The sequence below is a fragment of the Cyprinus carpio genome, chromosome A2 (assembly GCF_018340385.1).
Source record: "Cyprinus carpio isolate SPL01 chromosome A2, ASM1834038v1, whole genome shotgun sequence".
Taxonomy (NCBI): Eukaryota; Metazoa; Chordata; class Actinopteri; order Cypriniformes; family Cyprinidae; genus Cyprinus; species Cyprinus carpio.
Genome location: NC_056573.1, coordinates 5407982 through 5421130, shown reverse-complemented (window position 1 = coordinate 5421130; position 13149 = coordinate 5407982). Strand labels below are relative to the sequence as shown.

The 13149-nt window shown below is 38.7% G+C and overlaps 1 protein-coding gene across 1 annotated transcript; it reads right to left on the bottom strand.

Annotated features, from left to right (window-relative positions):
- LOC109060247 (fizzy-related protein homolog) lies at positions 1-12040 on the bottom strand. The gene is made up of 15 exons (XM_019077397.2): positions 11780-12040; positions 11078-11222; positions 10393-10494; positions 10203-10266; positions 9555-9682; positions 9346-9422; positions 8186-8291; positions 7816-7893; positions 7655-7720; positions 7466-7568; positions 6921-7102; positions 5781-6014; positions 5600-5704; positions 557-649; positions 1-469 (listed from the first exon to the last, which is right to left on the bottom strand). Exons 2-15 carry the CDS (start codon positions 11150-11152, stop codon positions 428-430), a joined length of 1455 nt encoding a protein of 484 aa, XP_018932942.1. The 5' UTR covers positions 11153-11222; positions 11780-12040; the 3' UTR covers positions 1-427.
- Between the last annotated feature and the right edge of the window lie 1109 nt (positions 12041-13149).

The following is a 13149-nucleotide window of genomic DNA, read 5'->3' as shown; positions in this document are numbered from 1 at the left end:
TTAGTGTTAAGTGTATTTATTTCTCACAGATATCATGATCTGTTTTGATACACATATAAAATACTTAAATGTTCATAACAAGCCATTTCATTTTAACCTCATGACTAAAAGTCATGATAATGACAATATAGGTCATATAGGTTAATTTCTCTATTAATACTTCTACTTGTGAAATAACACATCTGTTTGGACTTCCACAATGTACAATAATAAAAAGAACGGACTGAATCTTAACATAAACAACAGCCCTCACTGGCATTTTACAGGATAAAACAGAAATCTGCTGAGTAAAAAAGTGAGAGTGAAGGAAGTGCTGTGGTCTCTCTCTCTGTCCAAGGGTCTGGAGTTGATGCAAGGACACAGAACAGAGTGAGTTCAAGGCTTCCATTCGTTCATGTGATTGGATGGATTGCTCTCCGGCTGTGAATTACCGTATCCTGGTGAAGAGGTTCAACACGGATTTGGATTCCTGGAGGCAGAAGACAAAAAAATTTGAAAAAGGTAACAGTAAACTGCAGGACAAGCTGCATGTCTAAATGTAAGACTTCAGCCAGACCTTGGTGCAGCGTGTTTTGCTGAAGACATTCCAGAACCTCAGCGTCTCGTCTCCTGCTCCCGTTACGATGGCCTCGCCATCTGGAGACACTGCCTGTACACAACCAGAAGTATCTTCAACATGCACTCACTTCTCATGAGTGTCTGAACTAGCACAAGATCACATTATTAAATTACGCATTAAAGATTTGATTACTATTTGTCTTCACCGGTCATTTGTACTTAATTGAAAATCAGATCCAGAGCCAACCGTGCCTTGTGGATAATATGGCAGTTTACACCGACTAAAGTGTCTCTCTGTACGATTATGAGCTATGCAGTGAACTTCCTATTGGTACACTTGCAAAATGTTTAGTGTTATTCACTTTGATAAACATGATTGGAAGTCGTGGCCTAATGGTTAGAGAGTTTGACTCCTAACCCTAAGGTTGTGGGTTCAAGTCTCGGGCCGGCAATACCACGACTGAGGTGCCCTTGAGCTGCTCCCCGGGCGCCGCAACATAAATGGGTGCCCACTGCTCCGGGTGTGTGTTCACGGTATGTGTGTTCACTGCTGTGTGTGTGCACTTTGGATGGGTTAAATGCAGAGCACAAATTCTGAGTATGGGTCACCATACTTGGCTGTATGTCACGTTACTTCACTTCACTTCATAAAACTAAGTACATAATGACAAAAAAGATTAAATATTTGTATTTTTATTGGTCATACAGAATCTACTTATGGCAATGTATTCATGAAGCTTTTATGAAACATTTATGAATCCTTTGTTTTGAATCAGAGGTTTGAAGCTTGTATCAAACTTGGCATGCCATGTGATTTTGAGAAAACCAGGATTCATACTTTCATACTGTTCCGTTTCAAACAGTCTCTCCCGTTGTGAGTAAACTCATGTTTACTCTGAATACTGATGCCTGATCACGTTCATGTAGTTGCATGAACCAATGGCACTTCAACATGCCAAAAATGCACTTGAACAGCCGCTACTTCCTCATTCCCAAGAAAAATGGCGGGCACAGCTATTTGAACCGCGTGTTTATGAAACGCCGGTTCAAGATCCTGACTTTGAAGCAGATCTTCGCACAGATAGACCATGTCCTGGTACATTTGGACAACACGATGGTGGTAGCCTTTATAAATCACCAAGGCGGTCTCGCATCATGCTGCCTTCAGGCTGATGATACACGGGGCAACGTTTTGAGCAATTTTGCTTGGGCACTTTCCCATTGAGAATGGGTAACAAATTTCTATCTGGATACTTTAGATAGGTCATGGGCCCTGTGTCTCACCTGGTTGCACGTTGATGACAACATTAGCCAAAGTTTCCCCATGTATCATCAGCCTCACAGGTTGGCTTGACCCATCATTTTATGGGCACAGTGCCACCGTTCTTTTGCTGAGTGCAGTTCACTTGCTGGGCAGGCTGAACCAAGGAGTGGACATGCTGTCCAGAGGCAATGTAGCTCCAGGAGAATGGAGAACGTAGACTACATCCCCAAATGGTTCAGACGATCTGGTCTGTCTTCAGGAGGTAGAGGTGGACCTCTTCGCCTCAGAAGACAACTTTCACTGCCCAATTTACTCCTTGAAGCAGCGAAATGCTCTGGCCCAGGATTGGCCCAGCGCTCGCTTGTATGCCTGCCCCCTGCTGGATAAGAGGCGCACCCCTTCTATGCTCAAAGTTGATGTGGCAGCCATCATGGCGAATCATGCTCTCTTGGCTGGCCAGTCAGTCAGCAGAAACAACCAATCTCACAATCATCTTATATAACCTAGATGTCCCAATCCTCCTCGTCCTCATACTGTGCTGACCTGGGACTTATCTATAGTCCTCAGAGCCCTATGAGGCCCTCCCTTCAAGCTGCTCCAGTCGGCCGACTTGCAGCCCCTGTCGCTTAAGACCACCCTCCTTTTGGCCTAGCATCGGTCACGCAGGTGGGTGATCTGCAAGCACTGTCGGTCAGTGCTTTGTGTTTTGAATTTGGGCCTAATGACTGTAGAGTCGTCCTCAAACCAGGACACTGCTGTGTACCTAAAGTGCGCTCCACTCCATTCAGAGCACAAATCATTACCCTTTAAGCTCTATCCAATTTAGAGGATGAGCAGGGTCTCAGTCCACTCTGCCTGGTTCGGGCTCTTACGAGTGTATGTTTCGGAGGCTGCTCTAAGGGGGGGATTTCTATCAGAGATAAATTTTACCAAACCATCTCTTCAAATCTGTACACCTTCACGTTTTATAACTTGGATGTCCCTGTCCTTCAGGCACAGATTTTGCCAGCTTAAGTTTACCAAACCCTTTCTGTAAATGGAGAAGGTTTTTTTAGTTTTTTTTTTTTTTGTAGTCCTCAGCCTAGTGGCTTGGGTCTAATAATTAGCTCATTCTTGCTTCGCATACTAACAACCTCAGTTCCCTGAGATAAGGGAACGAGCACTGTGTAAGCGGCCATGCTATAAGGCTGCACATGAGTCGATGACTGTCGCTATCAGTCAAAAGATTCTGATGAAATGGCACTCAGAGACAACTTATATAGCAGTTGGCTCCACCCATTTTGGTGGGTTGAAATGCCACTGGTTCATGCAGCTACACGAATGTGATCAAATCAGGCTTCAGAATTCAGAGTAAACAGGAGTTTACCCATAGAATTTAACGCAACGCTTGTTCCCTTATCTCATAATTTTTCAAACATTATTAACTTGTAATAACACTTGTTAAAATTATGGATGTCAACATTAATGCATTAACGCATGCAATTAATAAAAAAAACCTTGACATGTTAAAATGATTCTTAACACATTTAATTAACACAAAATTACTGAAACAATTTCTATTCTAACCCGATTTCACTTCTCTGTTTCCATTCAGATCATATTAAGCCACTAAACTCCGGGAAAGTTTTCAGTCCAATGATCTGGTTAGCAAATGCATTCAATCAGTCAAAAACAGCACTATTGTAAAGAAAACCAGGCTCATTACATTAGAGATGAGATTCACGTAGTGTTTTCTGTGAATTATTCATCAAGCTCGCTCATATTCTGTGATTGTCTCTGAAAAGCGTGAGCCCTCATGTATCGCGGTCTGTGAAATACAGACTGAACGCAATGTCAAAAAATCCCACTGCTGTATGATATGCAAATTCGGCTGGAATAAGCTTCTCTCTAGTAGTAGGTATAAGCGGCCAGCTAGGCCTGGGTGATAAAACAGTATCAATATTTATCATCGCTAAACCATCATTGATAACGATAGGAAAAATGTTTGATATATTGCACAATAGTTTCAAGCTTTTTCATGTAAAGGAACACTGCTATGAGTGACTAGCAGACAGCCAACAGAACACATGCTGAAACGAGTGCTGTGCCTGCCTGCGATGAGGAGACTGTAAATAAAAAAAAAAGTATATTAGTCGAATTTAAAATAAAAATTTGCATTTGAATGCAAAAACGGTGTATTTGAAATTTGGATGTGCGTCCGGAGCTTTATCAGTGGTGCATGAGATGCGCTGATAATGATGGAAGTGTCATTGCATTTTAATGTTTCTGTAAGTCTATCCAGTTGAACCCATAAGATGCAACACTGAATTCTACCATTCAAAATATTAGAGAAATATAGATGCTCAGTGCGGAGAAGATATTGGTTAGGCTAAAACTGAAACCAAGCCATTCACACGGAATGCATATTCGGCGCATTTTTGAGATACACAACTATGACTGTTGCACTCACATCTTGCACAGGAGATGAACAGAAAGCCATATAAAGTGAAAAGAGGTTCAACTCAAGAATTTGTGGGGGGTTTATTCCATTCTTCTGCGTCTCATATGTTTTTAAATGCAATTATGTGATCGGTGCTTTGGATATGTGTATTAAGCTATGCATAAATACATGATGCTGTTTTGTTCATAACTGTTTATGCAATTTACAAAATCATATTTGATTTACAAATATTAGTTTAGAATTAATGCTTTTTTTTTTATATAGATAGCCCTTATTTCATTGCATTGAATAAACAATTTAATGAGGTGCATTATTTTGCTTATTGCGCCCTCCTGTGGCCTCAGGAGACAGGCCAAATGTTTCCTTAACACTTATTTAATTGGCAAATAAAATATCAGAAAGGAGATTTTTGTTGCAATTTTATTTTGTGTTTGACTGTTAAAACCAAAAATTAGTTGTTGTTTGACTAAATAAATTGGGTAATTTAAAAATAAAATGGTTAAATTAAAAAAAAAAAAAATTCTACTGCTCTGTTCAAGGTTATTAAAAATGCAATAATTATTGATATCAAATTATATTTAACATTATATCATGATTCATTTTTTTAGCTATATTGCCCAGCCCTATGTTCAGCTCAAGGCAGTTGGTTTAGGGTTTTTTTAGTATCATGTGGTCCTGTTCATTATCTTGACTTGTCTACTGTACTACTGTATACATTATGAATTCTGAAAAGTTTTTCAGCCTTTGTTAATTAATTAATTTTTTGTGTGCATTATGTGTGCTTTGGTGTGCACAAATGAATCAATTATATGAACTTCTCATATTATTTGTTTTTTTGGTGTCCTTTTGGCATCTCCAAGTGTCCTTTTCTGAAGACATCTAAATTTATCTTGAAATAAGCTAGCAGAAAATACAGTTTTATAAGAATCACCCTTCAATATTTTGGTTTAAAAAATAAATGTGTTAAATAAGATAAATGGTATATGCTTAATTCCATGATAAGTGTGTGATTAATCACGATTAATCACACAAAAAGGGTGTGACAATTTTTTGTAATATAATGACAGCCCTAGTTAAAATATTTTTTTTTTTCAAAAAACAGTAAGTTTATGCCAAACTACTTAATACAGTTTTCTTTTCAAAAATTTTATTCTTTTGATGTCTTTTTTTCTTCATTATGATATCAGGACAGTTGCCTTACGCAAATATCAAAATGAATTTTAATTCAGAAACTATTAACATGCTCATCATAACAATGTGTTCAAAAATTTTATGTATGAACTGCATGCATCTCTACCGTATTTTTGAAAAAATACTAGATCCAAAAACACACTTACCAAGTAGAGCACTCGGTATGAATGTCCTGTGAGCTTGGCCACCTGGGTGAGCGATGGGTATTTCCACACCAGGATCTGGTTCTGGGAGTAGCCGTGTGTGCTGACCTGGTGGACATCAATGGTGAAACCCAGTATGGTAAAAAGCATTTGATTTGACAGTGATTGTAGATGCTTGTCTTACCAGCTCGTTGGCGTGTTTGGACCAGGCCAGGTTGCAGACCTGTGAGCCGGTGTCAGTACTCTGTAACGCCTGTCCGGTCAGAGTGTTCCAGAAGCGAAGGCAGCGGTCAGCTGTTCCTCCTCCGGAAGCCAGCAGGCCGTGTTGGTGAGGAGACCAGGCGATGGCCTTCACGGCGGCCAGGTGATCGCTGTACTGCTGAACAGGGAGCAGACTGGAGCTGTTCCACACCAGTAACTAACAACAGTAGAGAAACACACAGTTTTGTCATGCTTTTTAGACCAAATTGGATTGCACTATAATTTTGGTCTTAATTGGGTTCTTATCAACAAATCTGAAATCAGTACTCTAAAATGGTCCATGTTCGTTCCGTTCATAATTTTTTTTATATAATATCGAACGCAGAAAAACAAAAAAAATGCCTTGATTTAGAGTTGCAATAAAAACTTGAAAAATCTGTACAACTATAACAGCTGATGACTATTATTCTGTTGCAAGGAACTGAACAACTGATGAGAGCACGAATTGATATCTGGTTGACCAATCAGCGGTAAGTTGAGTTTCATGCTCACCCACAAGTGGAAATCGAATATTCAAGCTGCATTTTCTACACCTACACCAAAAAATAAAAATCCAAGCCAAATTTTGGCAGTTTACACCATCCACAGTGTCTCTTGGAAGTATATAGTGAGCTTTCCTATTGGTATACTTGAGAAATATTAACTGGTATTGGATTTGATAAAACATAAAAGTGTTTACAATAAGAAAAAAAAATGGACGGTGTTGTGTGGATTACTTGTGGATTATTGTGATGTTTTTATCAGCTGTTTGGACTCTCATTCTGACGGCACCCATTCATTGCAGAGGATCCATTGGTGAGCAAGTGATGTAATGCTAAATTTCTCCAAATCTGTTCCGATTAAGAAACAAACTCATCTTAAAGCCTAAATGCATGAGGGTGAGTAAATTTTCATTTTTGGGTGATCCATTCCTTGTTTTCCAATTCTTGTTTATTCATTATTATGAAGAAAAAAAAAAGCAACACACGGACCATGTTCTCAGCCAACTTAGTCAAGTCTTGCATGAAAGAGGTTGTTCAATTCTTCTGCTAATCAGATCATCTTGTTTATATGATGCTCTAACCTTGTTATCGTTCCCTCCAGAGGCGAGGTGCTGGTGGTCAGGTGACCACTTGAGGCCACACACTTCCTGCCTGTGGCCCTGGAGGCGTCTCTCCATTGGAGGAGGTGTCCTCACGTCCCGCTGCAGAATCACTCTGTCCCGGCTACCCGACGACAGCTGCTCTCCATTCCACGCAAGCGCTCCTGAGGTTATATGAAGATTATTTGTTCTTGATGAAGATCTTAATTTTCTTAGTCAAAACAAATCTGCAAAATTACTCTGAGAGTGATTTAAACCAGCAAAGATTTCAAGTCAAATCAAGTCACCTTTATTTGAACAGCGCTTTATACAATACTGGTTGTGTCAAAGCAGTTTTACAGTGTCAAACAGGAAAATAGTTTGTCAATGATGCAAGAAGAGTCATTTTTCAGCTAAAGTCATTTCATTGATGATTCAGTGATGTCATCATCCAGTTCAGCTCTCTTCCAATAGTGTCTGTGCAATCAGTCAAGTGTCCCCGACTAAGCAAGCCAAAGCAAAGTGAGTGATTTTAGTGTGACACAAACCTACGCGTGCTGAATGTCCCTCCAAACTGGTCAGCTTCCTCCCTCCAGCTGCGTCCCAAATCTGAACAAATCCTTTATGGGTCCCTACAGCCACTAAACTTCCCTGAGTGAACAGCAAGGGAGAAATTATTACCCTGAACAATCACAAGTCAGAAATCGTTATATAACATAAAAAAGGTTTGTGCTGACCCTCTCATTCCAGCACACTGATGTAACAGAGTCACCATCTACTGATAAGTCACACAACCGCGTCACCTGTGTAAGTTTGGAAGAATAAAATGAAATGCTGATTACTGACAGTCACATTAGATCACATCTGTAGCTGTTTGTCCTTACAGTTTGTCTCATACCTGACTGGTACAGGCACTCCACAGGTAAACACAGGCCCCCAAACCAACACTCAAGAGATTTCCAGCTGACCAGTCCACCTGTTCACAATCGTTTTCAGTCAGATTACAATACATTACGTGGTTCTCTGAAATACTTGATTCTGATTGGTCAATAAAGTTCATATTTTTATATAATGAGCAACAACTGTATAATTATAAACTTTATAACTGCTGTACCAGGCGACAAATTCCTTACAGTCAGCTGGTCATTATATCACAAAAATAAAGTAATAATAACATACTGTACCATCAGAGTGATACAAGACCCCTATCCATTATTTAATATTTGTAAAATTGTAAATTTGTAAAGATATTTGTAACTGAGGTGTACCAAGTTGAGGTAGAAGTCATCCTGCAACTCTGGGGCATCAAGAACCTTGAATGGAATCTTGGAAATCTTGCGTGCAGGCTTTCGGGGTGAACGTAAAAGTTTGTGACTACAGACAATAAAACAAATACAAAAATTAACAAAAATAATTTTTTAAATCACACATTTAAGTTTTATCCCCGTGAAATGTATAGAAATTCACAGGCATGTCTAATATTTGGATTGAATTAACAGGATACAAAAAAGTCATGTTGCTTTTATGAGGTATGAACAAAAATCACAAAAAAAAAAAAAAATATATAAAAATATAATAAAAACAACCCTCTTAAAAAAAAAATAATATACGGGCCATAAATTAAAGGGGTAATATGATGCGATTTCAAAATTTGACGGGTGTGGCGCTGTTTCGTTGAGAAAGCGAAACTACTTTGTTTTTGCCTTCCAAAAGAAGACACGACTAGAACTCAAGTGTATATCATGTTTATAATGGGTTTTACGTTTATGTCTCATTGCTCCGGCCAGACAAGGCATCACATTATGTTAAGAGGCGTAACATTTCCGTCACACGCTCGAGGCATTCGGCCAATCACAATGCGCTGGATAGCTGGCCAATCACAGAACACCTCTCTTTTCAGACCGATGAGCTTTGTAAAAATCGACGCATTTCAGAAAGGCAGGGCATAGAGGAGAAACAATAATGTACAGTATGTAGAAAATAATTTGTTTTTTTAATCTTAAACCGCCTAGACACATTTCACTACACCAAATACACAAAATAATGTTCTTTTTAGCAGCATCATATGACCCCTTTTAGAATTTGCTCTCATGACTAATTTTAGGCCCTGTTTTATTAATTGGTTCCCTTTTTTAGTTAAAATGTCCATGTCGGATTCATTTGTTCCCTCGTCTTCACAAAGTCTAGGGAACAAATTCTTAATTTGTTGCCACAATATATTTTTCTTCACTTGTCATGTGCGGGGCTATTTTTGCCTTCTTTATTACAAATATATCTAAACCTAAAAACAATTTGCCAAAACGGTGAGAAAAATAAGCTGAATTCAGTAAGTAAATTTGTCATGTTTTACAATAAAGATGTTTTGCAGTTCACATAAAAAATGAATAAATGATTAATTATATTTTGAATGAATACAGAGAAACTATACCTTTTGTTACTGAGAGGAGAGAGGGAGTAGGGGGAGATTTCACTGTCAGAAGGCACTCTCTTTGTGTGGATGGTGTACTGAGAGACAAACAAACAACAAGAGCATAATACAACATAACAACATGTGAGAAAAAGAGCAGAAAACATGTAAGTTTCTCCAGTGAGCGTGGATCTGTCATGTAAACGTTACAGTGTGTTGAGTGGACTCACCCTGAAGAGGCTGTGTGTGTCCTGCATGAGGATGGTGTGTCGCCGGTCATCCGTGTGAGGATCAGGCACAGTTTCGATTCCTGCTCCCAACAGCTCATTCCTTAGCAGTGCAGCATACGCCACAGCGTCTGCAAAACACATTTTGTTATAGTTTTAATTTTAATATTTATATATTTTGCTTTAGTGTGTCAATAGGAAATACTAATTTCGTTCCTTTTGCAAACACCCACATGGCAAACACATAGATTATTTTCTTTAATTTCTTTTTTATGGAAAGAATTTAAAGAAAACTTGTTTTATTCAGCAAACTTTTATATCTGTCTATCTATCTATCTATCTATCTATCTATGTATAGATCGATAGAGAGATAGATAAGATAGACAGACAGACAGATAGATTCAAAGTTTTTAAAACAGCATTTTGCTGAATAAAAATACAGTATTTTTATTTCATTTCTTTTTATAAAAAAAAAAAATTGAATGGTTGTGTATAATGTTACAAAAGCTTTCTATTTCAGATAAATGTGTTTCTGTAAATGTAGAAGATAAATGTAGATGTGATTAACTGCGATTAATCATTTGACAGCACTAGTTTTTATATACTGTCTGTATATCAGTTCACTGTGGAAATGAAGGGCATATACAAGACCTTTCCCTGTGTCTGTACTAGCATCCTTCGCCCGCTGATTCTGATTGGGTGACCAACAGTTCTCCTGCAAACGTACATGCAGATATCAAGAGAATTATTAGTGGTGCAATGACATTAATGTATTGGCTTTACTCTATTATTCGTCTTTACTATGGATGAGTGTAAACACTTCATATGAATGGTAACTTACATTGGCATAATGGAAGTTTATGCTCCAGTTGCTGCCGGCACGTGTGGGGATGAATCTGTCTCCTGATTTCACAGTAACCGGACTGCACGCTGCATACCCTGACTGCATGAACAGTAAAACACAGCGGAATCAGGCAATCGTTATGTGTAAGATTTATATTTCTGCCTCTTTAAAGGGACAGTCCAGCCAAAAATCAATCTTCGGTCATCATTTAACTCACCCTCATTTCCTTCCTAACCTCTATGACTTTTCTCATTCTGTGGGACACAAAAGAAGATGTTCTGAAGAATGTTGGTAACCAAACAGTTTTGGACCCCATTGACTGCCATAGTACTTTTCTGACCATACTATGGACGTCAGTGGGACCTGGAACTGTTTGGTTACTAACATTTTTCAAAACATCTTCTTTTGTGTTCATACAGTCATACAGGTTTATAACAACTTGAACTAGATAATACTAGATAAATAGGATATTTTTATTATCCCTTACAGTATGAGTTGATTTTTTTTATTTTATTTTACAATTATTAGGTGATACATTTAATAAATGTAATAAATGGTATGTTAATGAACTGCTTGCACTGACATGCTTGACACAAGATTGTGTTTACTGTTTATGGTTAGAAGTATAGTTATAAATATGGCTAAATTATAAACAGACGTCTAATGATCTTTTTATGCTTACCTTGGACAGGTGGCCCTCAGGGACATTCTGGTGGTTGATTTGCCTTAACAGGCGTCTTTCATAGTCCAGGTCCATTTCTACTGTAATCTACAGTAAGACTCTCTCCTTCAGTCTGCAGATGGGGGTCCTTCCAGGTCTCCCATCCCTACAACAACAACAACAAAGGTGTATCCATCACTGAATAACACTATACTCACAATGATTTACTAATTAGCTACTCCAATGACAGCTGTCAGTAGGTGTCAACCAAACATACACATAATACAGTGATATGCTGAAACATCTCCTAAAAATTTCCTACAGTAAACCTACAGTAAAACGTCTTTCATTGCTATATATATATCAGTTCATCACCTTTTGATGACCACATGAACTGTGTTTTGACCTGGTTTAAAAACAAAAACAATTCTAACCGGAGTACTATCTGCTAGATAATAAGCGTAAGACCACATTAACAAGATTAGAAATCCAAAAGCACACGTTTTATAAGTAATTCGTGCTCATTTTTAAATATTAATAGAGTAAAAACAGGGTTGTAAACACGCGTATGTTATCAGTTGCCATGGCAGCTCGCTAACTTAGCTAAACTGAGCTAACAGAAGCTTAACATCCGACATAATGACACGATAACAACGTTTTTTTATGAGTTTAATAAATTTGGAATACCTTTAGACCTCGTGTTAGCAAAGAGAATCATCTTACCTTAAGCGAGTGCTCAGGAAACCCACATTATACTGACTTGTATGTTCATCTACGTGCGCAGTGATTTCCTAAACATCTAGTTCGTGCCTTCCCGACGTTGCAATACAGTATTAAGGCTGTTTCGGTAAAGTGCTGCCAATTTTTCGGTGTTTAGAGATAACGGTGCGATCATTGAGCAGAGGGAAGCAATGTTTATATTCATGCCAAGATGGCGAGCAAATCAGCTGTGACTCGAGGAAGAAGAGTGTAATTCCGCGCGCTGCCAGAAGAGGCGCAGCGTGGCGCTGTCAGAGCAGAGCAGACGCTCCTGAAAGTGAAAGTCAGACACCACCAGGACAGATGTCTGTTCCCACAGGACTGCTTGCCTCTGAACATCAGCTGTAGAAATGTTGACATTTACTGGACATCTGCTGGTCGCCATGTGACAAAATGAAGCTTCTCAAGTAAACAATAAAGAAACAGTTCCCACTGTCCCATTAAACAGGCATTAAAATGATATTTACTCTTTACTCTACTATGCTTTAGCTGTATCAGATTCATGTGTGTGTGTGTGTGTGTGTGTGTGTGTGTGTGTGTGTGTGTGTGTGTGTGGAGTCAAGACATCTGCAAATATAATTAAAAGATGAATATGAAACAAAACTGCAGTACGTCAAATTTTATTATTAGCTGTTTCAACACATTCATGTTTTAACAAATAAAACGGATGTAAGCATAAGCATTGGGACAGTCGAACTTAAAGCAAATGTAAAAGTTTAAAAGCTAATATTTGGTTGCAAATCCCTTATACATGCAATCACAGCAGTGAGTCTGCATCCCATAGACATCACCAGACTCTTGGTCTTATGCTTTGAAGTGCTTTTCCCGGCCTTTAATACAGCCGATTTCAACTGTTGCTTGGTTTGGGGAGTTTCTGCCTTTAGTCTCCTCTTTAGTTGGTGAAATTCATTTTCAGTAGGATCTAAATCTGACTTGGGCAATCTAAGACCTTCCATTTCTTCCCCATGACGACTCCTTGTCTGAGCTATAGCAGGGTGTTTCGGGTCACTGTCCAGTTGCAATATGAAGCACTTTCTCATGAGTCTTGTGGCATTTTCTTGAACACTGTTAGCCAAGATGTTTTTGTTCACTTCTGCATTCATTCTGCTATCACCATCATTCGTTAAGTCATTAATAAAGTTGAGAAAGCCTGTTCCAGAGGCAACCATGCATGCCCATGCCATGACAACACCTCCACCACATTTCACAGATGAGTTTGTATGCTTAGGATCATTTGCAGTTGCTTTTTTTCTCAACCCTTTTGCTTTCCCATCACTTAACAGTGTCCATAAAACTGTTTGTGCTTTTTTGCAAGCTCTGATCTTGCCTTTCTA

Bases quoted from the DNA above. Each gene is read 5' to 3' on its own strand.
- LOC109060247 (XM_019077397.2), bottom strand. From the start codon at position 11,152: ATGGACCTGGACTATGAAAGACGCCTGTTAAGGCAAATCAACCACCAG. The intron at 9,683-10,202 runs GTCTTGTATATG...TGTGTTTTGCAG, and splicing joins TAGTACAGACACAGGGAAAG to ACGCTGTGGCGTATGCTGCA. The intron at 5,705-5,780 runs GTAAGACAAGCA...GATGTCCACCAG, and splicing joins CCAAACACGCCAACGAGCTG to GTCAGCACACACGGCTACTC.